Source organism: Ursus arctos, unplaced genomic scaffold (genome assembly GCF_023065955.2).
Source record: "Ursus arctos isolate Adak ecotype North America unplaced genomic scaffold, UrsArc2.0 scaffold_9, whole genome shotgun sequence".
In the NCBI taxonomy this organism is placed as follows: domain Eukaryota; kingdom Metazoa; phylum Chordata; class Mammalia; order Carnivora; family Ursidae; genus Ursus; species Ursus arctos.
The window spans coordinates 7,171,160-7,198,986 of NW_026623111.1; the positions used below are offsets into that span (position 1 = coordinate 7,171,160).

The 27,827-nt window shown below is 44.2% G+C and overlaps 1 protein-coding gene across 1 annotated transcript in view; it reads right to left on the minus strand.

Annotated features, from left to right (window-relative positions):
• Window positions 1-27,827, minus strand: part of CLNK (cytokine dependent hematopoietic cell linker) — a 151,833-nt gene that overhangs the window by 110,648 nt on the left and 13,358 nt on the right. Inside the window, exon 2 of the mRNA XM_026514413.4 lies at window positions 27,629-27,681. Coding sequence (XP_026370198.2) covers window positions 27,629-27,639 — 11 coding nt within the window. The 5' untranslated portion in view covers window positions 27,640-27,681. The remainder of the gene's footprint in view (window positions 1-27,628; window positions 27,682-27,827) is intronic.

A 27,827-nucleotide genomic window follows, 5' to 3' on the forward strand; every position in this document is an offset into this window, starting at 1 on the left:
GATGGCGTGAGATGCCCACATGAGGTCTTAGTGGGTCTCCTCTGAGACTCAATTTCCTTGTCAATAAAATGAGAGTGGACTTTCTGCACAACTCACAAAGTTGTCATGGAGAACACATGAGCCCATAAATTTGTAGCTTCTATTTCTGTGCTTCCCAATATAGCAACCACATGCTCATATGGCTACTTAATTTATACTTAATCGCAAATAAAAAAACCAAAAATTCATTCCTCAGTTGCCCTTGACTCATTTTAAGTTCTCGACGTCCACGTGTGGCGAATGGCCACCATATTGGGTAGTCCTGATCTGGGATATTTCCAGCACTACAGAAAGTCATCACTCTGGGAACTTTACGTATCTTCCCCCCGAAGGACATTATCACCTCTTAAGCTCTTCTTCCACGTCACATATAAAGTAGAACAGCTGAGCCCCAACTCCAGAACTGTCCAGTTTCTAAAGCCTGGGCTCTGTTTCCTTACCCCACATGACCCCCTCTCTAAAGCTGAACGGACTGACTGTTTTTCTTCAGTCCTTAACACCAACAACCCTGGAATCTAACTTGCGAGGCAGTGAGGAGGCTTCTGGCTCTGGAATCTCTGGCAGGGTGGGCATCCGGGGTGTGGCTGCTGGGCAGGATGCTGGACTGAAATTTTTGTCTGTCTCTCTCTGTCATGCATACACACACACACACACACACACACACGCCCATCCTGTATCATAATTCTTCCTCTGTTGCTAACTCCTGAGTAACCTTAAACTAGCAGCATAAAAATTGGTCGCTTCCGCTCGCTTATAAAATAGGGATCCTATTGCCAGGCTACGCCGCCCATATGGACACATGAGACGCAGGCTGCACGCGTGAGCTGCTACTGTGGGTGTCCCTCTTCCATCATCATGCGCGTGTCTCCCCCAAGCGCTGCCGGCTTCTGCTTCCCTGCCCAACCACTGTCCTCCCAGCGACCACCATAAACAGCAACAGGAAACCCACTTACAGGCAGATGAAAAGCAGATGCTTGAAATCAGTGGGAAGTGCTCGCCTGGGAGTCTGTGCTTCCAACTTCAGAAGCAGAACTTTGCTCCAGCTGGAGGTGAAGCCACAGTTAAGAGGGGCTCATGACAGCTGCCTCTGGAAGCTTGCCCACCCCGATAACCTCTGAGCGCGTCCGGGCCATCTTTCATGTGAAACGATAGTCAAGTATCAGATCAGAATGAGTTTTGCTGTGGGTGTCTTAAAGCTGTAGGGGAATAAGATTGTCCTTCAAGTCTGATGTGGACCCCTGCATAGAGAGGAATTGGCCCCTTGAGGGACAGCTGGAGGGAGAACGGGGCTGCTTCGTTGGGGGGATGTGCAGGGTGCTGCGTGGGGTTCCGCAGGTTCCCAGGGATTGAGGACTGGCATGGAGGCATGGGTAGTTTCCGTGCATTGCAAAAGTTATGCTGCTTGGAGCAGAAGACTCAGGAGAGAGAGGCAATTGGGTAGTTCCAACAGACCCAGTCTTAAATCTGGGTCTGCCCTAGGAGCCCAGCATGACCTCAGCAGAAAACAAGAGTTTACACGGAGTGGAGGGTCAACTGCAGACACCATTCTTACTTCAATGGATCCCTGACTGTCCTCGGGATAGAGTCCATACCATGCTGAGAGTCTCCGTAGTGGATACTCTGATCGACGCCATCCCCTGGGGGCTCGAGGGATGTATTTCCCCAGGCCCTGGGCACACTGCTTCTACACAACTGTCAGAGCTCTTCACCTGGGGAGGAGCTGGATGAAGGAATGAGTAACAGAAGTGCATCCTTCAAATACATCATCCATGAATTTGGCCTTCTCAAGAATACGCCTACAGTAACTAACACATGAGACATAAATATTTTTAAGCCAATTTGGGAAAAGAAGGTAAGAGGGTAAAAACAAATAAGCAAAGCTGACACACTGTACAGCCCTTTACCATATTCAGCTTACCCTGCCGTATGCGTTCTGACTTCACGCTCAGTGCCCCTGGCAGGTACCTGCCCCATGCAACTGGCAAGACCTTGAACCTGCCCTCCAGGAACTGCAGACTGAGAGGCAGAGGCAAAGTGAGCACAAGCAAAGGGAGGGTGATGGGGTATGGAGAGGACTTCCAGGGAGGCCTGGGGAATAAAGGACACGGTTTTGCAGGAGGATCATTTGATTTACATCTGGGAGGTGGACCTGTTGGGGAGGAAGGTCATTCCAGACAGAGTAGGCTACTGGGTAGGGCAGGGAGGCAGCAGTGAGAAGGGAGATGGGCTTTGGAAAGAAAACCCAGGCCATCTGCCTTGGCTAGTGTGAGTCCTGGCACTGCCACTGATGGGGCCCGTACGAACTCGCGGAAGCTTGGAATGTTTGAGTTTCCGTTTCCTCATCAATTTAACAGAAAGGGGAAAAGGAAATTAAAAAAAATGCAAAAAACAATGACCCAAACCCATCTCACTGGGCTGCACTGTGATTTCATATCTGGGTGGCCCTAGGACAGTCACCTTCTTGAATTCTCAGTTGACTCCCAAGTGGGAATCCATCTATTTGCCCTGATATTCTTACAGAGCTGCAGGGAAGTCTAAGCAAACCAGTGGACCCCGAAGGTCACTTAAAATGTTGAGTGTTGCCAAGCTGTGAGTCACAATTTAAAACTTCTTATTTTAGTGGGTATCTGTGAGTCCATATTGAAGGATAGCTGATGGATCTATCTAATCTATCTAACACAAAGCCCAGCTATATGGGCCCTCACATAGGCAGAGACACAGACATGATGCTTAAAAGTGCCTGGCCCACCTACTGGCTGTAAATGTCCTAGATCTTGGCTACTATGAGATCCTGGCCTCATGGTTCTCTTTGCCGATTGCTTTTCTGACTCATGTCACCTGGAGAAGCATGGATCCTCCTGATGGGAGCAGATACCTCTTCTCGTTTCTTCTCCCTGGGATGGCTGCAGGGGGAGAACTTCAGTGACTTCACGGTCAATGAGATTCCATCTCTAGGTTCCCTTCACCTTTCAGTCAATTGCTCTAGCAATAACCCCATCAACGAATGCCTGCTGAACACCTACTTTGTGCTGGGCTCTGCGCTGTGTACTGGCGACGCGGAGGTGACCAGAGAGATGTAGTCTTTGCCCTATGGTGCCTGCTGTCCAGAAGCAAGAAAAGAGCCTATCATGGTTGTCTATAGGGACTGATTTCCTTTCTCTTACCTATCACTACCAGCTCAGAATTTCCTGCTGCCACCGGGATCAGTGCCACAAGTGACAAAAGACAAAACACCAGGAAAATACAGTGCCACACGCAGGCGTATAGTCACAGGATGGTCACAGTGGGAAGGATGTGTCCCAGCAGCCCCACAACCTCAAACTTCCTCCACTTTCTAATATACCCCTAACAAGCATTCAAAAGTAGGCCATGACAATCCACAGTAGCAACACAATTGTAAACTTGCAGTGTCCCAAAGCGATGTCTAGATGTCGCAGAGAGAAATCCCACCAGGACATCTCTGGGCATCAACCGCACCAAATATCTCTCGGTTCCTCAGCTCTTTGATCTCCTATGTTGCTTATAACCGTAGGTTCCTGAATCATGGTACATGGAAATCCCTTTTTCTGAGGTTGGCTGTGCGCAGCAGGCCTGATGCTGGGGTTGTGTGTTGATGGTTTGTGTGTTGAAGAAACAGCCATCCTGCGTTTCTGCCTGGGCATTTTACAGTATAACAACCTGCTCACACCCAGAGTCTGGGCATTGAGATAAGCACTTGAATTTAGGATGCCTGCCACCAATTCCTGCTTTGCTTTCCCTGCAGGCACCTTTTCAAATAACCACTTAGAGTGAGCCCATGAAAAGTTAGTGACCTCTGCCCCAACCACCTTGTAAGTAGTAGGTGCGACCCTGCTCTCTCTCTCCTGCACTCATGACCAGGGACAGGGGACTGCTCCTACCCCTGGTTTATTAAGTCCCTATCCTAGGATCTGTACCTAATAAACCTTGTGACTTTATCTCCTTTGCGTGAGTGTATTGCAACTGCACCTCCAATCAAAATGGCGCTGGGCTTTTCGCTTCCCCAAAGTGGGAGCTGAGAGGCCAAGGGAACTACCTGCCCAGCCCCGCGGTGGCTCACGCCTCCTCAGCCAGCAAGTCATAATCTGCATATTTTTAATTTAGCACCAGTCCCAGGCTTTACAGCACAGTTTGGAAGAAGGGACTGAAGAAGGTCAAAGTGTTTTGCATAACATGGAATGGAATAGGGAGGTAGGAAGTGTTCATACACAGTGGTGGGCAGAGGAAGGAGTGTCGGGGGGGGGGTTGTTGGAAAGCTGAGCACTGGGGTGGGGGCGGCAGAGCAGCAGGGAAATGTGGCCCCAGGGATGGATGTCTGCCAGTGGTGAGTGCTAGACTGTGGGTGGTGGAGAGTATGATGTCTCCATGTCCCTTCACTCTTATATCTCCAGGTTTTGCTTCGTGGCCAGGCTTATCCCGGCTGTTGCTACAGTGAGAAGTGGGGACAGTCTCGGGGTGATGATTGCTCACATTTACTTATGTGTCCTCCTAATAACTTAGTATTGTGTTTACCAGGTGTCAGGACCTCCTCTATCACACCCCATGTGCTGACAGTTACACCTAACAACTGTTGTGCTGATATCATCTCCATTGCACAGATGAGGAAACTGAGGCACAGTGAGGTTTAATCATTGTTATGAGGTCTCCCCACTAGTAGAAGGCAGAGTCCAGGGTTAGGCTCGGACAGCCTACTCCCTGCAGCCCAGAACATGGTGGAGACTCAGAGGGGAGACCAGGGGGAGGCAGGTGTCCCAAGGCATTCACTTTGGGAACAAAATTTGAGGGGACACCAAAAAACTCAGTAGTAACCAAGCTGAAAAAGGTTAGACAGCAATCTTTTTTTTTCCTGGGATCGAGCTCATGACCTGAGCCAAAGGCAGACACTCAATCGACTGAGCCACCCAGTCAATATTTTTAAGACAACAATATTTTTAAAAAATCAAAATTAATGCAAAAAATCCATTATGAAAAAGAATCATAAATGAGTGAAACCATATGATAATTGTCTTTCTCTGCTTGACTTATTTCACTTAGCATTATCTCCTCCAGTCCCATCCATGTTGCAGCAAATGTTGAGAAATCGTTCTTTTTGATGGCTGAGTAATATTCCATTGTATATATGGACCACATCTTCTTAATCCAGTCATCTGTGGGGGTGGGGGAATGGGATAGGGTGGTGATGGGTAGTAAGGAGGGCACGTATTGCATGGTGCACTGGGTGTTATACGCAAGTAATGAACTTTACATCAAAAACTAGGGATGTACTGTATGGTGACTAACAATATAACAAAAAATATTAAAAAATAGAAAAAAAATAAAACCTATTATAGCTCAAAAAAAATCAAATTTCAAAATAAAGACCATGTGCGTATTACTGGTTTTCTTTTTCCCACTGGCTACAAACATAGCTCGGGGCAATACTAAGGGGAGTCAGATTTTCCTGCTTCTTTTGAGTTCTTGTCCTCCACTCTGAACTGGAGATAGCTCTGAGAGCTTAAATGTGCTGAGATTTGTGAAATTCTTAAGTAAGGCTTTAAACTTCTGCTAAAGCATGAGAAGGGTGGTCATGCCAATCCTTGCTAGATCTCAAGGGTTAGAAGGTCCCAGCTGATGGCGGGATAGCTGTCCCATGTCTCGTGCATTCATACCTACTCTTTGTTCTGCTTGTGGTGCTCGAATTGAATCTCTTCTTTAAAAAAAAAATGCATTCGATTGTGGTAAGAACATGAGATCTACACTACTCTTAACAAACTTTTGAGTGCACAAGACAGTATTGTTCGCTGTAGGTACAATGCTGTGCAGCAGACCTCTAGAACTTACTCATCTTGCTCAACTGAAACTGTACCTATTGATCAATAACTTCCCTTTACCCCCCTGTCCCCAGCCCTTCACTTTTCTACTGGTTCATTCTATGAATTTGACTGTTTTAGATACCTCATGTATGTGGAATCACGTCGTGTGTCTTTCTGTGACTGGCTTATCTCACTTAGCACAACGTCCCATGGTTCATCCGTGTTGTGGCATCTGGCAGAAGTTCTTTCTTAGGGCCGAATAGTATTCTGAGGTCAGTATAGACCACACCTGCTTTATCCATCCTTCCCTTGATGGACAGCTAGGTTGTTCCCACATCTTGGCCAGTGCGAATAGTGCTGTGAGAACTTGGCCCATGTGTGGAAGTGCAATGAATGATGAAAATTTCCTTTGAAGACCTTCCTTGATCCCCTCCTGTCTGGGCTCAGGCTCTGGCTTCAGCTGGAAGTGGCAGGCAGCCATCTCCACGATGCCAAGCACCCAGCCCTTGTTGCCTGTCACAGCCAGTGATATGGCGGGAAGGCACAGCTGAGAGGAGGATTGACAATGGGCTCCTATCACTGTCAGTGCCCAGCCTGAAACAGAGTTCACTTCTTGCCAGCAAAGCGAGTAAATGTGCTTGGGGAGACCCTTAACCCTGTTGTGCTAAGATTCTACGTGCCTCTTGAAAGAGCAATCCCTCCCCTTCCTCAGGGTAAGAACCTTACAAATCAACAGAGTTAAGTAGAAGTGACTTAAGTGCTTAAGTTGGATACTTTTTTTTTTTTTAAAGATTTTATTTATTTCCGTGACAGAGAGAGAGACAGCCAGCGAGAGAGGAAACACAAGCAGGGGGAGTGGGAGAGGAAGAAGCAGGCTCCCAGTGGAGGAGCCTGATGTGGGGCTCGATCCCAGAAAGCTGGGATCACGCCCTGAGCCGAAGGCAGACGCCTAACGACTGAGCCACCCAGGTGCCCCTTAAGTTGGAAACTCTTGAGTTTACATACTTAACTGTGTAACTTTGGAGACGGTAATACATTTAATCCTTACGATGATTTTATGACATATTGCATGTACCAGGTACATGCTGAGTATTTTTAAAATGGCGCACATGTGCACACATACACACACATTACAGTTTTATGTACAAAGATATGTTTGGAAATTTTCAAATTCTGATAACAATTTTTAACTTTAATGCTTCATTTAAATAAAATGCAATCAAAAGCAAATTAGAGGCTAAACTGTAGAAGGTAAAGGTTTATTTTCAAACCCAGAGAGCTGTGGAAGAAGAGATATGGCCCTTATGTGTCACCTGGGGAAATGGACCTAAGCCTTGAGGCTTAATTGAGTGAAATGGTCCAATAATGGGTTTTCAGGACAAGCTATCAGCTTTGGAGCAGATGTGCCCCAGCAAAACTGTTTTGTCAAGAAGAAATTCCTCATTGTTGGTGAACCTGAGCCAAGGAAGACAGAAGTAGGAGACAGAAGCCGGCCACCAGGCTCTGTTCCTCTTGGCAGGGAGCATGACTTCCTAGCCACACTACTCTAGTCAAGCTTGGGAAGCCTATCTCCTCCAGGCCATGCTGGTGTGATGGAGTAAAGCTGTCTCCTCCTACATGCTTCTTCCTTCTTTATAGGTAAAGCTTTGAGTGTTTTCATGGGCAGATGAAACTCTCTTTGACTCACAGAGGCTTAAGCAGCCAGCATTCAAACCATTATTTCTAACTATTCATTTCCCACCAAGATGGACTTGATGCAGATGTTTCTATAGGAACGGGGTTGATCCCAGCATTATTTTCAAGGCCACGGATTTAGCAACAAGTAGAAATTGCCAAACTAAGATTCTTGTTATTAAAAGTGGACTGAAGAAAATATTTCCTTCCTTCCATCCTCTTTCTTTCTTCCTTCCTTCCTTTCTTCCTTTCTTTCTTTCTTTCTTTCTTTCTTTCTTTCTTTCTTTCTTTCTTTCTTTCTTCCTTCCTTCCTTCCTTCCTTCCTTCCTTCCTTCCTTCCTTCCTTCCTTCCTTCCTTCCTTCCTTCCTTCTTTCTCCTTCTTTCTTTCTTCCTTTTTTTGAAGAAAATATTTTCAAGGCATCTTTCCTGGACCTTCCTCCCTACCCTCAGGTAGATTTTTCCAAACTCTTGTGTTGCCATCACTGAACATTGTGTGCACCTCAATCCCAGTGTTCCCCAGGGGAACTTCTCAGTCTTGCTCTAGACTGTCCACTCCCCAGGCAGGGGCCGGGTCTTACTCGTCCACACCTAATGGTGGGTCCAGGTTCTGTGATGCATGAGAGACATGGCTTGAATTTACCTAGGCTGGCCTTGAATTTACCACAAAGAACGTGCTGTCCATCAAGAGATTATTCCTCTGTCAACTGTTTCCTTTTGTGAGTGGTGAGAAGTGGGGACTTGGCAAGTGCGGGTACAGTCTCAGGCCTGTTGGAGAAATGTCAAGGTCTTCCAACTCCTTTCTCTATCTGATAACAGTTGAACCTTGAACAATGTGGGATTGAGGGGCACCAACCCGCTCTCAGTCAAACTCCTCACCTGACTTTTGACTCCCCCAAAACTTAACTACTAATAGCCCACTGCTAACCGGAAGCCTTACTGGTCACGTAAAAAGTTATGTGCTGTATGTACTCTTACAATAAAGTAAGCTAGAGAAAAGAAACTATTAAGAAATATGGGAGAGAAAATACATGTATAGTATGCACTGTAGCTATCAAAAAAATCCACGTGTAAGTGAACCCACACAGTTCAAACCCATGTTGGTCAAGGGTCAACTGTATTTTATGTGAGGTTTTTGAGCTGGTGGATTATGAATTTGAGTTTTCTTGAGGACTGGAAAATAGCTAGACATGTCTCCCCTTTGGGCCTTGAGTATTATTAGCAGAAACTGTTTATCGTTCACCCCAGTGAAGAAGGGGGCAATTTAAGACAGGGACTTTTGAAAGTTGGAAGAGCACTTAGTTTATGGACATTGCACTGACCATTCTGGTGGGACTCGTAGGAAAAGGCCATATTAAATCCACCTGCAACACAGAGGTGAGCCTCCCATCAGCAAGGCAGGGAGAGAACTGGCTCTACACCAAGCATCTACCATGTCCTGGGTGAGGCCTTTTCTGTCTGCCCCCATAATTCTGAGAGATAAGTACTTTAATCACCGTTTCACAGAGCAAGGAGCTAACTAAAAAAAAAAAAATGCTTCATTACAGCCTTCAGCTGACTTATAGGACACATGATTCTAGGTGACAGAGATACAAAAGTAAAGAACGCCAACACATTAGCTGCCCTAAAGCCCGTAGACATTTTTGCTTTGATCCTCAAAAAGTGAGCATGGGTAAGATTCTGCAGAGAAAGGGAACTACGTCAGTGCTCATTTCACTACCTCCAATCATGCCAAATTCACTTGCTCTGCTGTGACCTCTCCCTGGACACGAGCTTCCGGCAGGTTCCCCTTCTGTGTAGGTCAGAAACTAGAAGGATACATCACTGCGTTTTGTATTTCATGTGTATCCTGGTGTTACAGGCCAGGCTCCTCACCCTGTTTCTGATCTTCTCAGCAAAGCATCTCATCATACAAATTATCATGTGATGACATGTCACATTGTTTTGGTTCCACTGAACTAAATAAGACTTTCTCCACGTATTATCTCAAGTGACATCAGAAGACAGCCGTCTTGAGACATCTCTGCTTTATAAATGAGGTAACTGGACAATTTATCTGAGTCTCAAATGTCAACTAAATTTTGGAGCTCTTGCCATCTATGACTCCGAGTTCAAAGAACCAACAACTAAGAGGCACATAATGCTAGGCATTTCCCACGTACTTACGTACATTATATCATGTAACCCTTATCTAGAAGGTGACGGAGGAAAGATTGCAGCTGTGGTCTGGTTGATTTTAAGGCTTAATCTCTTTTCACATAATCTTCTTTCACAGAGACCATAATCATCTATCTTCATGATCAAACATGCTGCCATTTCAAGTATCTGACATATGAACGATGGTGGAGAAAATTGGTGCTATTATATTCCTTTTTCAGATAAGAGATTCTAAGACTCATAAAGATCTTACATGGGTTCAAACAACTTGTGAACGGCAGAGAGAGGATAAAGACGGGCTTTCTGGTTCCCAGTCATTGGTTGCCCTATTATTCTAGACTCCTCCACCTTAGTTCCCGAAGCTTAAGAAAACAAAGAACCTAGGTTTTATTTACTAATAACCTTTTCAATGCCCAGTTAATACCCTTATTTTCATCCCTCAGAGAAGGGAGGTCTGGTTTTCCTGGGAGGACAGGACCAATGCTCTTCCCTGCCATAGAAGGAAGCATGTTTTTCAGACCTCACTAAGCATTCTCAGGTGAAGAAAGAATTTTCCTTCCATGTATATGCCTGGAAAACTCCTACTTGTCTTCATTTTTATTTTATTTTATTTTTAAAATTTTTTTTAAATAATATTTTTTTATTATATTATGTTAGTCACCATACAACACATCCCTGGTTTTTGATGTAAAGTTCCATGATTCATTAGTTGCGTATAACACCCAGTGCACCATGCAATACGTGCCCTCCTTACTACCCATCACCAGCCTATCCCATTCCCCCATTCCCCCACCCCCGCCCTTTGAAGCCTTCAGTTTGTTTCTCAGAGTACATAGTCTCTCATGCTTCATTCCCCCTTCTGATTACCCCCCCCTTTCTTTATCCCTTTCTTCTCCTACCGATCTTCCTACTTCTTATGTTCCATAGATGAGTGAAACCATATGATAATTGTCTTTCTCTGCTTGACTTGTCTTCAGTATAATACTTCCCACCTATCTTTCCTACCTGAGTAGATACAGGTGCCCTTATTACCCTGTGCTCCTGCGTTACCCTTCACTTTCTGCTGGTACTTAATACATGTCATTGCTTAGAAACTCCTTGTTTATTGGCTCACTGCTGTACTGGCTCCACTGGATTGTTGAATTTGGGACTGAGATGTCTCCATCTATTTGTCCCTAGCAGCCAGCATGGGGCTTCGACATAGGAAATAAATGGATGAATGGGTGCACAAATGAACAGACACTGGATTGGATTAATATATAGATAAAGAAGATAATAAAAGATTGATGCAACTAAAGTCTTAATTTAGATATTGCTCACTGAGCCTATTTCAATGACTGAATTATAAAAAGACAGACAGCTGGATATATTTACATATGTATATATAGCTTGAATAGTCCTATATTCGTATCTGTGTCTATCAACATCAACATTATGTGCCCATATAAGAATTGTCCTGATCCTACATGCGGAGATCACTGTTAACATTTTATGGTGTATCCTTTTAGACTTCTCTGTACCTAGAATGACACAGTGATCTTTGACATGGCCATTTTTGGCTGCTTTTACCTTTTTTTCTATACCTCTGTGACTTATCTTTGTGATTCAAATGAATGTGCTCCTATTTCATAATCAGAAAAAACAAGATTTTCTTTAAAAATCTTATTTCTTAGGGCATCTGGGTGGCTCAGTTGGTTTAGCGTCTGCCTTCAGCGCAGGTCATGATCTCAGGGTCCTGGAATTGAGCCCCGTGTTGGGCTCCTGGCTCAGCAGGGTGTCTGCTTCTTCTCCCTCTGCCCCTCCCTCCAGCTCGTGCTTTCTCTGTCTCTCTCTCTCTCTGTCTCAGATAAATAAAATCTTTAAAAAAATAAAAATCTTATTTCTTATATTAAAAAACCTAGTACCTTTTAGGTGTTAAATAGAGGTAATAATAGCTGCTGAAAAGAGTTAAAACTCTATAAGGGATTACTATGCTCAAGATAACGTTCTAAGCATTCTACGTGTATTAAGTCATGATTTAGCAGTTAGGACAACTTAATGAGATTCGTGTTATCATTACCTACACCGAATAGAAGAAGAAACTGCAGTACACATAGGTGTAGTAATTTGTTTTAGGTTATATAGCTGAGAAGTCACCAAACATAATTTGACTGATTAAGAGGGAGGGGGGAGCTAACACTGGTGTTTTTCATATGCATTACCTATTTGATCCCTATTTTTATTCCATGAGGTGGAGTATTACTAACTCCCACTGATCCAGGAAATTATAGCACAGAAGGGTGATGTTAGTTATCCAGGCTTCTTGTCTTAACACCTGGCATAGCCCATGTAACAGCCAAGCTCCATGATCATTCCATAATAGCATATAGGGCTGTTCATGTATTTTAGATTTATTTATTGATGTGTTTATTTATTTGTTTGTTCATTTATGCATATAAAGATTAACTTGTCATATACACATGAACCTATTAATACTGCTGGGCACAGGGCAGGCAATATTAGCTTTGCACAGAATGCTGATACTCTTTTCCCACTTTAGTGGATAGGGTAGCCCCTGAATCCTTTATTTCTGAAGATTAAATCTAATGAGATAAGGTATTCAAATATGAATAGCACAAAGTCCGACTTGGAGGAAGAGCTTGATTCATGATAATTGAATGAGCATTTGCAAAACCTTGATGAATCACATCAAGCAAAGAACACACCAATCCAAGGGATGTGTTACTTTTCTTTATATAAAAATAAGAATATCATTGATAAAACTGAAAACATGGAAATTCTCTTTTATTCTATTTTATTCAAAAATTAAATTTTTGTCAAAACACAATTTAAAAAATTGAATTCCATATCAAGAATGGGAGAATGTCTTTGATTTCTTATAACATAATGAACTGGATACCTGACTGAATCTTCCACAGAAAACAGTTTTAAAAAAACAACTTCCTTTACAATCAATTGCTGGGAAAAGTAAGACCTTCCCAGAGAGAGCCCAAAATTTGAATGAAGATGAGAACCCAGAGATGAAAGCAGAATACAAAAGCCAGCTGTCTCCTTGCTGGAATTGCTACTACAGGGGAAAATGGTCTTTGATTTCCATGGCATTGTAGAAGGCAGTGGACTTGACATAGGGCTCAGATTGTCTACACTCTGGAGCATCTAGCATGAGACACCCCCCCCCCCCCAATACAAACTGGAGTCTAAAGTATTAGAGACTAAGTTTAAGAATGAACTAGAGAGAAGCCCACCTTTTGAAGAAGACAGTGTTTCCCCCCTGAGAACTCATACGTACACATGGGTTTTAGCCTAGAATGTCTAAAAACCTTCAAGTTGAGAGGGTAGAATAAATAAGCTCTATTTTTGCTGTTCCTTCAAGCATTTGACAAAAGCAAACACAAATCCTCTCTGGAAGAGCTCACCTTCAACCCAGGCCTCAATGAATTCCCACAAATTAATTTCTAAGAAAAATGAGCATACACACAAAATCAGAAAACCCTTAAAATAACAAAGCACCAAAGTAAGATGGAAGAAACACTAGACAACAGAATCAGCTACTCAGTCTTTAGATGTTAAACTTATCAGACAAAGACTATATACCAAGTGTGTACCTCATATTTAAGTAAAAAAGAAGAGGCTTTAATATAAGAAATTTTTCTCAGAAATGGTGAGAAACATCAAAACAGAGAATCAGGATTAGAATGTATCCAAAACAGGATAAATAAGAAGAAATTCACACCTAGATACAGCGCAGTGAAACTGTAGAAAACCAAAGACAAAGAGAGGAACCTACAGGCATCCAGTGGGAAAAGAAATATCACCTTCAAAAGAATGGGAATTATATTGATAACTGATTTTTCAGCAGCACTTAGTAGTGGTTGGCAAAAGAGTGCGGAAAAATAACTCCCTGGTTTGAATGGTCAACCTGGAATTAAATGTCCAATGAAGATATCATTTTAAGAATGAGGGCAAAATAAAGATTTTTTTTTTTTCCACCAACAAGTGTTTTCTTACAATAAGCCTTGGCACTAAAAAAAAATTCCAAATTGTGTTCTTCATACTGAAAGACAATTGCCCTATAATTGAATGCAATGCAAATTCTCTAAAGAATTCACAGAATAAAACCTGGGGACTATTTCCTATGGCCACCATACTATGGAGTTAGACATCAGTGACAAAAAAGACAATTAAAAAAATCCAAATTTATTTGGAGCAAGTCATGGGTCAAAGAGTAAATGATAATGGGAAAAAAAGATTTAAGACCAAACAATAATGTAGAAATATAGAAGTGAGATAGTTATATTAGGAAAGGCGAAAAGCTAAAATAATCACTGACACGTTAACTTTGTAGATCTGTGATATAACAAAAGCATAATGCCAGGAACACAGACAGAAGTAGCAAAGAGCAGAAGCTACCAAAATAGAGCATTGAATTACAACAGAGAGGACTAATACAATTAATACCCTGTGGCAAGCTTGATCGGAAATAAAAGGGAAGGCACCACAGACAAAATTAGAAATGAAAAAGGAGACATAACTAGGGATACAACAGAGGTTAAAATGCTAAAGGAATATCGGTGGCAATCATGTATTTAGAAAAATATATATAACAACAAAAATTACCTATGAAGGGCTATTAACCAACAATGACACTTTCTATAACCGACAATGATACCGAATCAATAGTTGAAAATCTTCCCCCAAGGAAATACGTGTCCAAGACAGTTTTATTGCTAACGGAACAAATTATTCCCTACTACACACTCTTGTCAAGAATAGAAACATTGGTAAATACCTTAACTCATTTGATGAAGCCAGCACAAACCCAATGCCCAAGTCCAGCAAGGACAGTAAGAGAAAAGAAGATTCTAGGCCATTCTCACTAAAGTCCATTAATGACTCATTAGACCAATATGCTACAAAATAAAAATATGTCGTGACTGAGTTGTGTTTATCCCAGAAATTCTAGTTTTGTTGAACATTAGAAAATCTGCTAATATAAATTATTACACTAACAGAAGGGGAAGGGAAAATATACATAATCATCACAACAAATAAATTATTAAATTTAATATTTATTTGTAATAAAAATAAACAGATTCCTGGCAACCTAGTCTCTTTCACCTGGTATTTGACGCCTACCGAAATCTGGAAACAAACTCTCGTGCTTTGTGCTGAAGCTTTGAAAGTATTCCCTTGAAGATTAAGAACAAGGGTGCTCCCTGTCACTACTCTAATTTGGCCTTGTTTTGGAGGTTCTAACCAGTGTGGTGAGGCAAGAATAAAAAAGCATAAAAAACGAAAAGGAAGAAATAAAATTCAATTATTTGCAGATGATATCGTCATCTACATAGCAAGCCCTAAAGAATAAACCAACAAATAGAATTATAAAGCATGAGCAGGCCAGCTGTATAGATATCACCTCTAAAAATATATTGCCAATGACAAACACAAGAACATGGAATTTGATATCTTGATTTATTATTTTTTTGAGAGGGAGAGAGAGAGTAAGTGCATGGGGGGTTGGTAGGAGGCAGAGGGAGAGCAAATCTCAAGTAGACTCCCCACTGGGTGCAGAGCCCAACAGGGGGCTTGATCGCACGACCCTGAGATCATGACCTGAGCTGAAACCAAGAGTTGGTCACTTAACTGACTTCGCCACCGAGGCGCCCCAGGAATTTTGATACCTTAACATTTATAATATTAAGATATGTGAAATGTCCTAAAACAAATCTCTCAAAAGATGGTAAATTACAGTCTTTTGGGAAGAAAATCATAAAACATTGTCTCTTTGGAGACACATAATATATTCACGATCTGGAAACTCAGTGTCATAAAGATGCTGTTTCTCTTCAAAGTTATCTATAGATTCAATGTAATTCCAATCCAAATACCAAAAGGTGTGTGTGTGTGTGTGTGTGTGTGTGTGTATTGACAAGCTGATCCCAACGTTTAGGTTAAAAAATAAACATTTAAGAGCCAACCTCATTTTTGAAGTTCACATGGGGGACATAAATTTCGAGATATCATGAATTACTATAAAGTTATACTAATTAAGACTTGTGTAACTGACCTGGGGTAGATACTTTAATCATGACACGAGAAGGGGAAACCCAGAAAAAGGTCCAGCTGTGCATGACAGAGCTGACACTGTGGATCGGTGTGGAAGGGGTTGACTTTCTCATATGTGGTACCGAACGAATTGTGCACCTGAGTGAAAAAAATTGATCCCCCTTACTTCATATCATACACAGATTAACCAACTGCAGGCTGATGAAAGGCCCCAAGAGAAAGGCAAATTTTGTGATGTTTAGAATTCAATAGAGGAAGCAAACTCAATGAAGGAACGTTTCTTTAAACAATAGACAAACTCAAGAAATCACAACGAAAAGTTTGGTCTCCTCCACTGCTTCAAAGTCATGGTCACTGAAAGAGAACATCCAAGAGGAATGAAAACTTAAGTCCCAAACTGGAGAAAACGTACAGAGTAAATAAATAACTCATACCAATCAACATGAAAAAGGCAAAATGTCTGATAGAAAGGTGGGAAAAGATTTAAGCAAGTACTGTATGCACAGGACCAAAACAATAGCTAACAAATATCTGGGTTTTTAAAAAAGATTAATTTATTTGAGAGAGAGTGAGTGCGCAAACGAGTGGGGGGAGGGGCAGAGGCAGAGGGAGACAGTCCTCAGGCAGACTCCCCGCTGAGCACAGAGCCCGATGTGGGGCTTGATCCCAGGACCCTGGGATCACGACCTGAGCCACGATCAAGAGCCGGACACCTGACTGACTGGGCCACCCAGGTGCCTTGCTAACAAGTATTTGAAAAGATGCTTAACCGCATCTGTCATCGACAAAGGTAAATTAAAATCACCCCCAATCTGGGTCGAACTGAAAGTTGCCAGTGTGGACGGTGGATGAGGTTCTAAAGCAGCTGGGTCACTTACACACACGTGGGAGGGTACAACGGCCTGGCGACTTCGGAAACTGACTTGGTCTAGTAAAGTTGAAGGTAGGCTTCCTCGGTGCCCCAGCTCTTTTAATCCTGAGAATATGCCCTTATATACAGATAACTCTAGAATAGGTGCCCGCAGGCTAGAATATATGCTCCAACAAACTAGAATGTTCTCAGCAGCACTGGTGTAAGCCGAATCTGGAGAACAACCCAATGTCTAGTGACTCGACAGTGGATGATTAAATCGTATTTTATGCACATAAGGAAATAGTATACAGCCATGAAATCAAGGGATTTAGGGCTATGCACGACAGCATGGATTATCTTTGGAATGTAAATTGGGGCAGTCATAAAACAGATTGTGGGGTAATAGCTAGTACTTAATGGAGCCCACACTATGTGTTCCAGGCACCACTTCCAATGTCTTACACAAACAAGCCCCTCTTCCTGAGAAGTGGGTACTATTATTATTTCAGTTTTGCAGTTGAGAAAGTAGGCACAGGGACATTTACTAACTTGCTTAAGAGCTCACAGCCCATAACGGGAGGAAGCAGCTGTCACAAAACCATGTAGTCCGGGCCCAAAATATACCCTGTGGTATGATTTTTTGGGGGGCCAAAGGTTCAAAACGAAGCAAAACCAAACAAATTATTTTTAATGATATAAAATGAAAAATAAAAGCAAGTGAAGGATGAACACAGAATTCAGGACAGTTGTTCCCTGAGGGGGTGGGGATTTGTGATCCCAGAAAAGTGGATGAAACTTCAAAAGCAGTGGTAATTTTAAAAAACAAAGTTGTTCTATTGCTCTTTATACCTGACTCATATCTCATGACTACTGTTTTATTTCTAATCAATGTTTAAAGGAATTGAAGAAACTAAAGGAAGAAAATGCGACCTTGCCAACGATGGCAGAGGAAGTTCTTGTGTTTCTTCCTCATAACGTTTCTTGGATTTTTGATGGAATCCTCAGAAAAGTCCGCAGAAGCGGCTCTGGATGTAGAATTTTCATTATTCAGGGGCGCCTGGGTGGCACAGCGGTTAAGCGTCTGCCTTCGGCTCAGGGCGTGATCCTGGTGTTATGGGATCGAGCCCCACGTCAGGCTCCTCCGCTAGGAGCCTGCTTCTTCCTCTCCCACTTCCCCTGCTTGTGTTCCCTCTCTCGCTGGCTGTCTCTATCTCTGTCGAATAAATAAATAAAATCTTTAAAAAAAAAAAAGAATTTCATTATTCAAAGAATTTTTGTTCAAACAAACAACAATGGCAACAGATAGCAGCACGAATGCCTCTAATTGCAGCCTGTCCAAACGGCAACATCGCGGGGCAGCAAAATTCAGCCCATCAACACGGAATTTTTAGATGCTGCAATTCCAACCCAGGCCTTTATCCTCCTCCTGATTACAAATTGTGGCTCCTTCTTTTCCCTGCCAGTAAAGACACTTGGGGAGTAGAATTCTACCATCCATCATAAGCAGGCAAGAAATTCTCTCTCCAATTACTTAGAATCAGTTTTTAAGGAGCAAAATTCAAATTATCAGTCGATGTAATGTTACCCCTTTGCATCAAACCCTTGTAGAGTTTTTCCAGCTGTGGTAGCTAGTCCATCCCTGCTCCCTCTTCCGTTTGCTGCTCAGTGACATCCCATGAGCCCCAAGCTCAGCTCAACTGTCGCCTTCCCTGTGAGGATGTGTCTTCTACCAACGCTGCACCCTTTCCCCAGGATCTGCTCCCAGAGAGGATCACTCCCATGTCCCTTTAGTACTTTGCACACACTTGGGGCAAAGAAGCCCTTATTAGCATTCTGCTCACCCACTATTAGTTATTTATTGCCATTCTCATCTGGAATGGGTGTTCTTTAAGGTGGGATATCAAGTCATTGGAATCTCTAAATTACATCCTGAATATTCAACAGCAAAGGGTCTTGCACGAAGTAATAATTGTGATCATAAAAATAGGAGACAACATCTATTCTAGACATCTATTGTTACATAACTCATCACTCCAAAGCAGTGGCTTAGAAACGAGCATTTATTTTTATCTCTCTTGACTCTCAGCTGGGAGGGATCCTCTGCGGCTCTGTCACGCTGTTGCGTTCAGACGACTATCTCAGAGCTGGACCAGGCTGAATGCCCGAGATGGCCTTCCGACTCTCGCGTCTGGTGTCCGTGCACTTCAGCCCCCCTGTCTCTCCCTGCGGGCTTCTCCCACATGGCTCATACTTCTCAAGGCGTGGCGGTCGGAGCATGTGGCCAGTGGAAGCCAGCTTCCAAAGGCAGGAAGCAGAGCTGCCTGGCTGTTGAGGCCTCTTCCCAGACGTGGCACAGTGTCCCTACTGTCCTAGTCCATTGGTCAGTGCTGTCACAGGCCCACACAAGTTAGAGAAGGTGGAGAAAAGATTCACTCCCGAATGGGAAGTATCCAGGTCACATTGCACCAGCGCACGCGGCCATGTTGATGAAATACGATCGGCTACACCACCAGCGGAGTGCACACTCTGTGCCAGACACGGTGCTAAACATACTGCGTACATATATGTATTTCATATATATATATTTTAAAGATTCTTTTATTTATTTGCGAGAATGAGAGAGAGCAGAAGCAGCAGGGGAGAGGCAGAGAGAGAGGGAGAAGCAGACTCCCCGCTGAGCAGGGAGCCCGACGTGGGGCTCGATCCCAGGACCCTGAGATCACGACCTGAGCCTAACAGAGACGCTTAACTGACTGAGCCAGTTACCACCCAGGTGCCCCCATACTGCATCTATTAAGTCACTTAACCTTCTCAACAACACTTTGAGATAGCTACTACTCCCATTTAACAGATTAAAGAAACAAGGCTCAGAGAGTCTCATTAATTGCCTTAAATGTCACAGCCCGTATGTGGCAGAGCTGATAATCCCAGTAGATCACTCCAGAGCCCACTCTCTTAATCACGGAAGTATTTGACGTCCTCATTGTGACAGCTAAATAAACGTTTGACTTTAATACTTCCCTTCTTCGACTAACTCAACAGAATAATTTTTAAGCTCTTAAAATATGTATCTTAAAAAATATATCCCCTCCCTCTGAAAAAAGTAATGGGGAAGACTAGAAAGTGAGAACAGAACCACATAGGAGGCCCGGCTACTTTTCTACTCAATATTTGGCCTCTGCTTTTGTTTGTGACCTGGTTTCTCTTTACCAGGAGTTTTGAAATTCCAGGCAGCCAGGCGTCTGGGAAATTCCTTTTGCTCTTTCTAAATGAGTACCTTTTTCTAGGACTTCCTGATTTTGGCCCCAAATCATGTCCATGCATGACTTTTGAAAAGTTTTTCAGGTTTTTGGTTTCTGGTGCATTTGAACATGACCAAAGGTTTTCATGAAGTCCATTTCCCTCTCTTCCTGTGTCTTATTGGTGGGGAAAGTTTGGGTATATGCAAACTAGGACAAGAGGGTGACTAGTGATTTGGACTTCGTGGAGGACCCAACCAGAAATGCTGGACCTTACTTTCAATTTCTCTGCACGTTTACACATTCAAATACTATGCGGCTATTATAAACTGTCACTGTGGGTCAGGTTCTCCACACACTGGCCTGGCTCATGGGACATCCCAGGGTGGCTGGTTTTGCTTATTGCCGGGTAATAAAACACAGTATCTTAAGACATGGGGGTATTCATAGAACTTGTCAAATCAGTTCATGAGGTGTGCTGTTTTCTAGCAGTAGGAGAATATAAAATATGACTTGTCTGAATTATGGAAGATTGTAATGCTATGGAAATAACTTCAGTAACACTGGAAAATAGTTATGGTATAGTAACATTAAAACACAAAACAGAATGCATTGTTCTATAAGAAAGCCTTAAAAAAGGCCCATAATGTTGACCACTTTTCAGTAGTTCTATTATGGTATTTTTTTCTTTGTATGTATGTCTTTGCATTTTTAAATTTTCTACAACGAATGTACATTCCTTGTATGACAGCAGTAAACTCAATATTAAAAGAAGTCTCAGCCTTCTCTATTCTTTGTGATGTTTTTAAAGGGCATAAGCCCCCTGGGTGGCTAAGTTGTTAAGCGTCTGTCTTCGGCTCAGGGCGTGATCCTGGCATTCTGGGATCGAGCCCCACATCAGGCTCCTCTGCTGGGAGCCCTCTTCTTCCTCTCCCACTCCCCCTGCTGGTGTTCCCTCTCTCGCTGGCTGTCTCTCTCTCTCTCTCTCTCTTTGTCAAATAAATAAATAAAATCTTAAAAAAAAAAATAAAGGGCATAAGCATGAAAAGTCCAACCTTGTGGCTGGTCAGCAGGAGACTAAGTTTGGTTAGCTGGAAGTTTCCCGAGTGGTGGCAGGTGAGTTGAGTCAGGTAGTTCCTTCACTGGCTGGCGATTTTGCCGTTAAGAGGGAAAGAAGGCTATCTTGAAATCCTGCATTGGCGCATCCCCACGCATCTCCAAGAGTCTCAGGGACAGCCGCCCCTGCTGCTCCTGCGTGGGAACCACAGGCCGATTCGGCGACCTCTGGCCAACGCTCGCCCTGGATCTCAGCTGTTTCTCACAGCTTGCAGCTTTTTAATTACCAGCCAACCACGAAGCCGAATGGTGGCGATGCGGCTCTGATCGCACCAGCGGATGGGCCTGGTTGGCCCGAGAGCGGGTTCATAATTACTTCTGGGGAACTAGGAAGGCAGCCACACTGACGACTCTGCTGGGTGCAAGACTCTGATCTCAGGATGCCAAAATCGCGGCCTCTCTTTTCCCCAAGATTCAGTGGGATTTACACTTATGAATTCCTGCAAATCAAAACGAAGTTGTTCCCTGAGGTCGAAGACAGGGGTTGTTCACATATACCATGGTGGAAAATAATGACCTGGAGTTTACAGGGAGTTTTATCATGCATACATACGGAGGGAAATATCATTTATTGGCCATTTCCTGTGTACCAGACACTGAGCTGGGCTCTTTTGAGAGGAGCTGGGCTCTTTTGAGAGGAGCTGGGCTCTTTTGAGAGGAGCTGATCTCCATCCCCACCCAGCAATTGAGTGGCTTTTATCATGCAAGTTTTCAAAGAGAAAATATGCCTCTCATAAGCAAAAGAGTCGTTCAGTTTGGGGATGTGTCCCTGATGAGAAATACGAAGAGATGATATTCTTAATCATCGTGAAGCAGTTCAATACGGCGCAATGATCATGGGTTTTGGAATCCAAGACATGTGGCTTTAGCTGACTCTGAATTTTGAAACCTGTTACCCCGGCTGGCAGTCTTAAGCGGTGACGTGGGAGTGGGGTTTCGTGCTAAGGAGATGCACGGTGTGGCACAGATCCCCGTGCAAATGGCTAGTGGTGTGCCGGCCCAGAGACACTCCTGGTTTGTAGCGCTGTTTATCTCTTTACCCTTCCTTTCGCACCACCAGGCTGTGCACTTAGAGGGGAAAGTATCACAGAAGAGCACTGTTGTCTGCTTAGCGAAATGTACAGGGTCAACGAATAACACTGCCTTGAAGTTGGCTTTGTTGGTGTCAATACAATGAGGAAACTTCTTCCAATTTTTAAGCTCACTGCCTCAGAAGGTAGTGCGTATTCAAGAAGACTCTCAAGTCCGGGGTGACAGCCGTGGGTGGCAACTTAAAGTCCATACCTGTAAGACTCTCTCTAGCTCTCAAACTATTTTACTGGTTTCCTTTGTTTATCATTAACTCTTGCCCAAATAAACGAATGTGAAAGTCAAGTTTCTTGAAGCAAGAGAAGGAATAGTAAGTTGTCAGATAATTCGATTGAACCTGTGTCCCTGTTTAATAATAGACTGTCGCGATTTGTTTTACATGGGATAGGACACACAGCACTGCATGCTAGGGACCATAGCGACACAGCCTTCTCTAATACTCCTAGAGTATAAAGTTTAATCTTGGCAATAAAACTGCCTCATAAAACTTTATGGATAACAACCGAAATGTCCAACATCAAGGTCAGGATAAAATAAACCACTGGGTAAAATACACGCCCGCCATTCCTTATCCAAATTCCTTAGGGCTAGGGATTCAGAATATTTTGGATTTTAGGAAAGTAATATTGTACATGTACTGATGCTAGTAATTTCACCTGTAAGTTTTGGAGAATCGCCTGGTCATGAAACATACTAATATTTCTGCTGTGAAACATGCAGATATATTCACAATAAGAGGGATAAATGAAGAACACACATAACTTCATTTTATTGTAGGTCAAGTTTTGCTGCCAAATTAGTTACTGAGGGTTTTCAGTATTTTGGAGGCTTTGGCTTTGGAATTATGGATAAAGGATTGTGAGCCTTCTTTAAGCACTAGATTTAAAACACTGATTTTGAAGAAGACCATGCTCATAACAAAAAATGGTATTATTGAATGAATGAAAACAGTAGAAGTTTTAAAAGTAGGTTTTCTGTTTACTCCCCCCCCTTCTTCTTCCCTTTCTTCTCCTACAGATCTTCCTGCTTCTTATGTTCCATAAATAAGTGAACAAAAGGGGGAATGAACCATGAGAGACTATGGACTCTGCGAAACAAACTGAGGGCTTCAGAGGGGAGGGGGTGGGGGAATGGGATAGACCGGTGATGGGTAGTAAGGAGGGCGCGTATTGCATGGTGCACTGGGTGTTATACGCAAGTAATGAATCATGGAACTTTACATCAGAAACCAGGGATGTACTGTATGGTGACTAACATAATAAAAAATGTTATTATAAAAAAATAAAAATAAATAAAAGTAGGTTTGCTGAAATTTCAAAATGTTACGTAAGGATACAGAAAAATGACTTCAGAATCCTGCAGCAAAGTAGTGTTTATTTTTGGATGCTAAGATCAATGGTGACTTTTGTTTTCTTCTTTGTACTTTTGTATATTTTCTAAAATTTCCATGAGGACTGTGAGTAATTTTAACAATGAACAAAACTAGTTGGCTGTCACACCTTTTCAGCACGTTTCAAAGTGGGCACTACAGGGGCGCGTGCCCCCATCAGTCTCCAGTCTGGGATGCGTGAGTGTGTCTCCCTCTTGAGAGCCCGAAGCAGCCTGGCCAGGGCAGGGCGTCCGCTGACTAGAAGGGCCCAGAAGCAATCACTCTCATGACCTCCATCTCTTTCAAAACACTCAGAGCTGTAGCACCAAGGTTCTTATCCGTTCTGTTCAGAATGATGAAGAGATCCTGGAACCAAACCCTAAGACCCCTTCATCCAGCCCCGATGGAGGAAGTAGGTCTGTCTACTCTAACAGCACCGATGTGCTCCAGGGAGCGGGGCTTTAGGTACTTTGATTGCTCGGGAAGCTGAAAGCTTCGTTGCAGGGAGAGCAATATGAAATAGCCTGCTAATTTCAGAAGTGATTTAGAGCCATGACATCCACAGTCCTTAGCATTGGTGGTGCTTTCCCATCTCTTGCTGCGTAAGACTAAAGAGATCTGTCCAACATACAGCTAATGCTGTTTGAGGGCGGGAACTAGATCTTTCTCAGCTTCATAAGGGAGGCGCCCAGCACAGTGTATACTCAGTAAATGCTTTTGACTGAATTAACACATTTATAGGGAACTACTTGTGCTCGTACTTGTATTGTGTATATACATGTCTGCGTCAATGTGTAGTTTGTCTCTGTATTGTCCTTTCATGTGTCTTCATTCATTCATTGCAAAAGTCCCCTTGGGAGATAGTAAGGCATTAGCTGTAGTTACAAAGGTCAATTAGAATTCCAGTTTAAAAAACTCACAAGGAATTCCAGGTTGCAGAGCAGTGAGACCTCTTGCAGCCGTATTTTGCAACCCTAGCTAAGATGAGACTGAGTTGAGCATCGTAAGTCAAGTCAGTGTGCAGGCATTCCGATTCCTTTGGTCTGGGGAAGGACACTGAAACTGCTCTTCAGTAAAAGCCCCCTTGACGGTCCTATTGCTCAGTCAGGTTGGGATAGGCCAGTGATGGGTAGTAAGGGGGGCACGTATTGCATGGAGCACTGGGTGTTACATGCAAATAACGAATCATGGAACACTACATCGAAAACTAAGGATGTAGGGGCGCCTGGGTGGCTCAGTCGTTAAGCGTCTGCCTTTGGCTCAGGGTGTGATCCCGGGGTCCTGGGATCAAGCCCCACATCAGGCTCCCACGCTGGGAGCCTGCTTCTCCCTCTCCCACTCCCCCTGCTTGTGTTCTCTCTCTCACTGGCTGTCTCTCTCTCTGTCAAATAAATTAAAAAAATCTTAAAAAAGAACCAAAAAAAAAAAAAAACAAAAACCACTAAGGACGTAAGTATGGTGACTAACATAATAAAAAATTATTATAAAAAAATCTACTGCGCTGAATTAACTGGGTTAATGATTTTCACAGAGGAAGGAGTGCTCCCCCAAGGCACAGTAGGGTCAAACCTGTGTGTGTGTGTGTGTGTGTGTGTGTGTGTGTGTGCACGCACGCATCTATGGAAGGAGGGTCGTAAATTTCCAAACCATGCTCACGCAACATCCCTTATGTGACTGCCTTCTCTGGGTCCTATCTTGGTGAATATTGTAGCTGCTTCTCGAGTGTGCCAGGAGGCAGAGAGCTCTGGGGGCCACTGTTCTAGTCAGGTGAGTCTCAACTTTAATGTGGCTAGAAATCTACTGGGGAACTTGTGAAAATACAGATTCCAATTCAGCATCCTAAGAGGAGAAAAGGCATGTGTATGAAGTTATGATGATTCGGCTGTCCTCTGGGAGCTTCCTTTCCTGCACGAATTTAATGCTGAACTCTTAAAGCCACCTTTTGGAAGCTTGATGAGATGGCAATTGCCCAGAGGCCGACTGTCTGGCTAAAAATCAAAGCTACCTAAAGTCCTCCTGAAGGTGAGACACCTCTTTTCTTGATGGAGGAGACTGCTGGCATAGGGTGGAAGCACAGGGAGGAAGAGAGGCAGGGATGCAGGGCAGGGGCTCTCAACCACAAAACCAGCTGGAAACTCATAGCAAATGCTGCTGAGATTGTCACAGTAACCCCACAGTGCCCTGCAAAGAAGGGGATGGGTCTGAACATAAAGCTTGCCCTAGTGGGTTGAGTGGCAGCCCTAAAATATTTCCATGCCCAAATCCTGGGCACTTGTGAACATGACCTTATGAGGAAGAAGGGTCTTTGCAGATGTAATTAAGTTAAGGGTTTTGAGGTGAAGTCATCCTAGATTATCTAGGGGGACCCTAAACCCAATGACAAATGTCCTTATAAGAGAGAGACAAGGGTGGTCTGAAACAGGCAGAGGAAGAGAAGGCATAGACACAGAGAAAAAGGCCAGTGGAGGGTGGAGACAGACCGAGGAGTGATGTAGGCACAAGCGAGGAGCACCTGGGGCCCCCAGAAGCTGGGGACGGGGTGGTGGTGGTGGTGGTGGTAAGAAGGGATGTTCCCTTGAGGGTTTGCAGTGAGCAGAGGCCTGCCCACACCTTGATTTTGGACTCCTAGCCCCCCCTGACCTGTGAAGGAGTACATTTTTGGCTGTGTTAAGGCACCCAGGTTGGTGGGAAGCAGAAGCACCTGCCTCGCTATTCATTCCACCGCCACGGACTATTTATTTATCTTACGATGAAGCTGCTGTCTGCCACCTTCATCACCGGTTATAATTCATCCTCTTTGTCATGCGACCCTGGCTCAGCAAGCTCTCTGACCTACCCTGGCCTCGCCTGCCCAGCTCCTGCCTTCCTCAGGTTCCCGCAGAGCTGGGACCAACAGAAGGGACGCTGGATTTGGTCAGACAGACTCAAATCCCAGGCCTGGCTCCATCCCCACTTTCTGTGCTGTCTCAGAGGAGCCGCTGAGACCAGGAAGCTGATGCTCAGAGAAGGTTGTGGTGCGGGCCATCTGGCCCCACTCGCCGCTGGAGGATCAAAGAAGAGAAGGGAGCCCTAGCACCTCGCACGGAGGAGATGCTCCATACGCTAGATTCGGAGCCAGACGCGGAGCCCACCTGTGACCTGTGTGCCAGGAAGCTCCCGCTGCACTTCCGTGGCAAGAAGAAAAGCAGCAGCCCCAGCTTCTGCATCCCACAGGCCTGGCCCCGGCTGTGTGTGAGGTCGCACTCCCACCCCCCAAAACCTGTGGGTGTCTGGGACAGCTGTGATGCTGGACCTGCTGCCTGCATGTCGCTCTGGACACCAGCCCTGCCTCCGGCATCCACCTGGGAGACCCAGGCATCACCTGGTTACCCTGGGGTGTCCCCCAGGCTCCCTCCAAGACCAGGAATCCACCCAGAAACCAGGCAGTCCTCCTTCCCCAGGCCAGACCCTGCTTTCTGGAGGGAAGGTCAGGTAACTTCCCCAAGATCATACAGCTATAAAATGATGGGGCACGACAAGGGATTTGCACTAGGTCTGCCTGACGGAAACGCATGCTCTGTCTCACACAATGACAGTGAGAATAAGAGCGTTACCTTTCCCGTTGGCAAAATAAGCAAAGTGGGTTGATTTAAAAATTAGTACACCAAATTTTCTCAGTTTAAAGGTTTTTTGGTGTGCATTTTCATTATAAGTATTTCTCACGACTTGGGGGCCTGCTAGTTTTTTTTCTATTTATTATAGTCATAGACCTCAGGAACAGGATGGATTTTTTGTAGACCCAGGAGCACATTAGGACGCCCCACACCAACCACATCACCTCTGGGGGTGCTCCACAAAGAGACAGTTGGGCTCCAAGTTCTCTGCTGTGGGAACAAGCATGGCCACCACGGTTCCTATGGTTCTACCTTCACGCCCTGGGCTGTGACACGATGGGTGGTATTTCGGGGTGCCCTTCTGGCATGCTGGTGCCGGGGTATCTCGTCCCTATCCCGGCCACACACCCAGGCTGGGTAAGAACAAGTGACCTGGCCACAGAAAATGCTGGCACTCTGGGCAAGAGGCTCAGTGAACACGAACACACACCCCTGACCCTGACCCCAGCCTCTCCAGCTCGGCGCTGAAATGGGCAATGCCCTTCCTACGGGGGCGTATTGGCACCAGTCCTTCCTCCACCAGGAGAGGGGAGATTGGGACTCACGGTGACGTTGCAGTACTTACTCTCTGTTCATAGTTCTTGGCTCCCCGCAAATAAGAGGGATCTTCAATTCAGCCTGTGGAGACAAAAAGTAAACTCGTTACTGAGCCAGGCACGTCATGTTTTAATTCTGGTGAACACGCTACCGTCGTTTCTTGTTAAAATGGGACACAGGTGCCAGCTTAGAGGAAGTGATGGGAAGAGAATCAATCCAGGTCGATA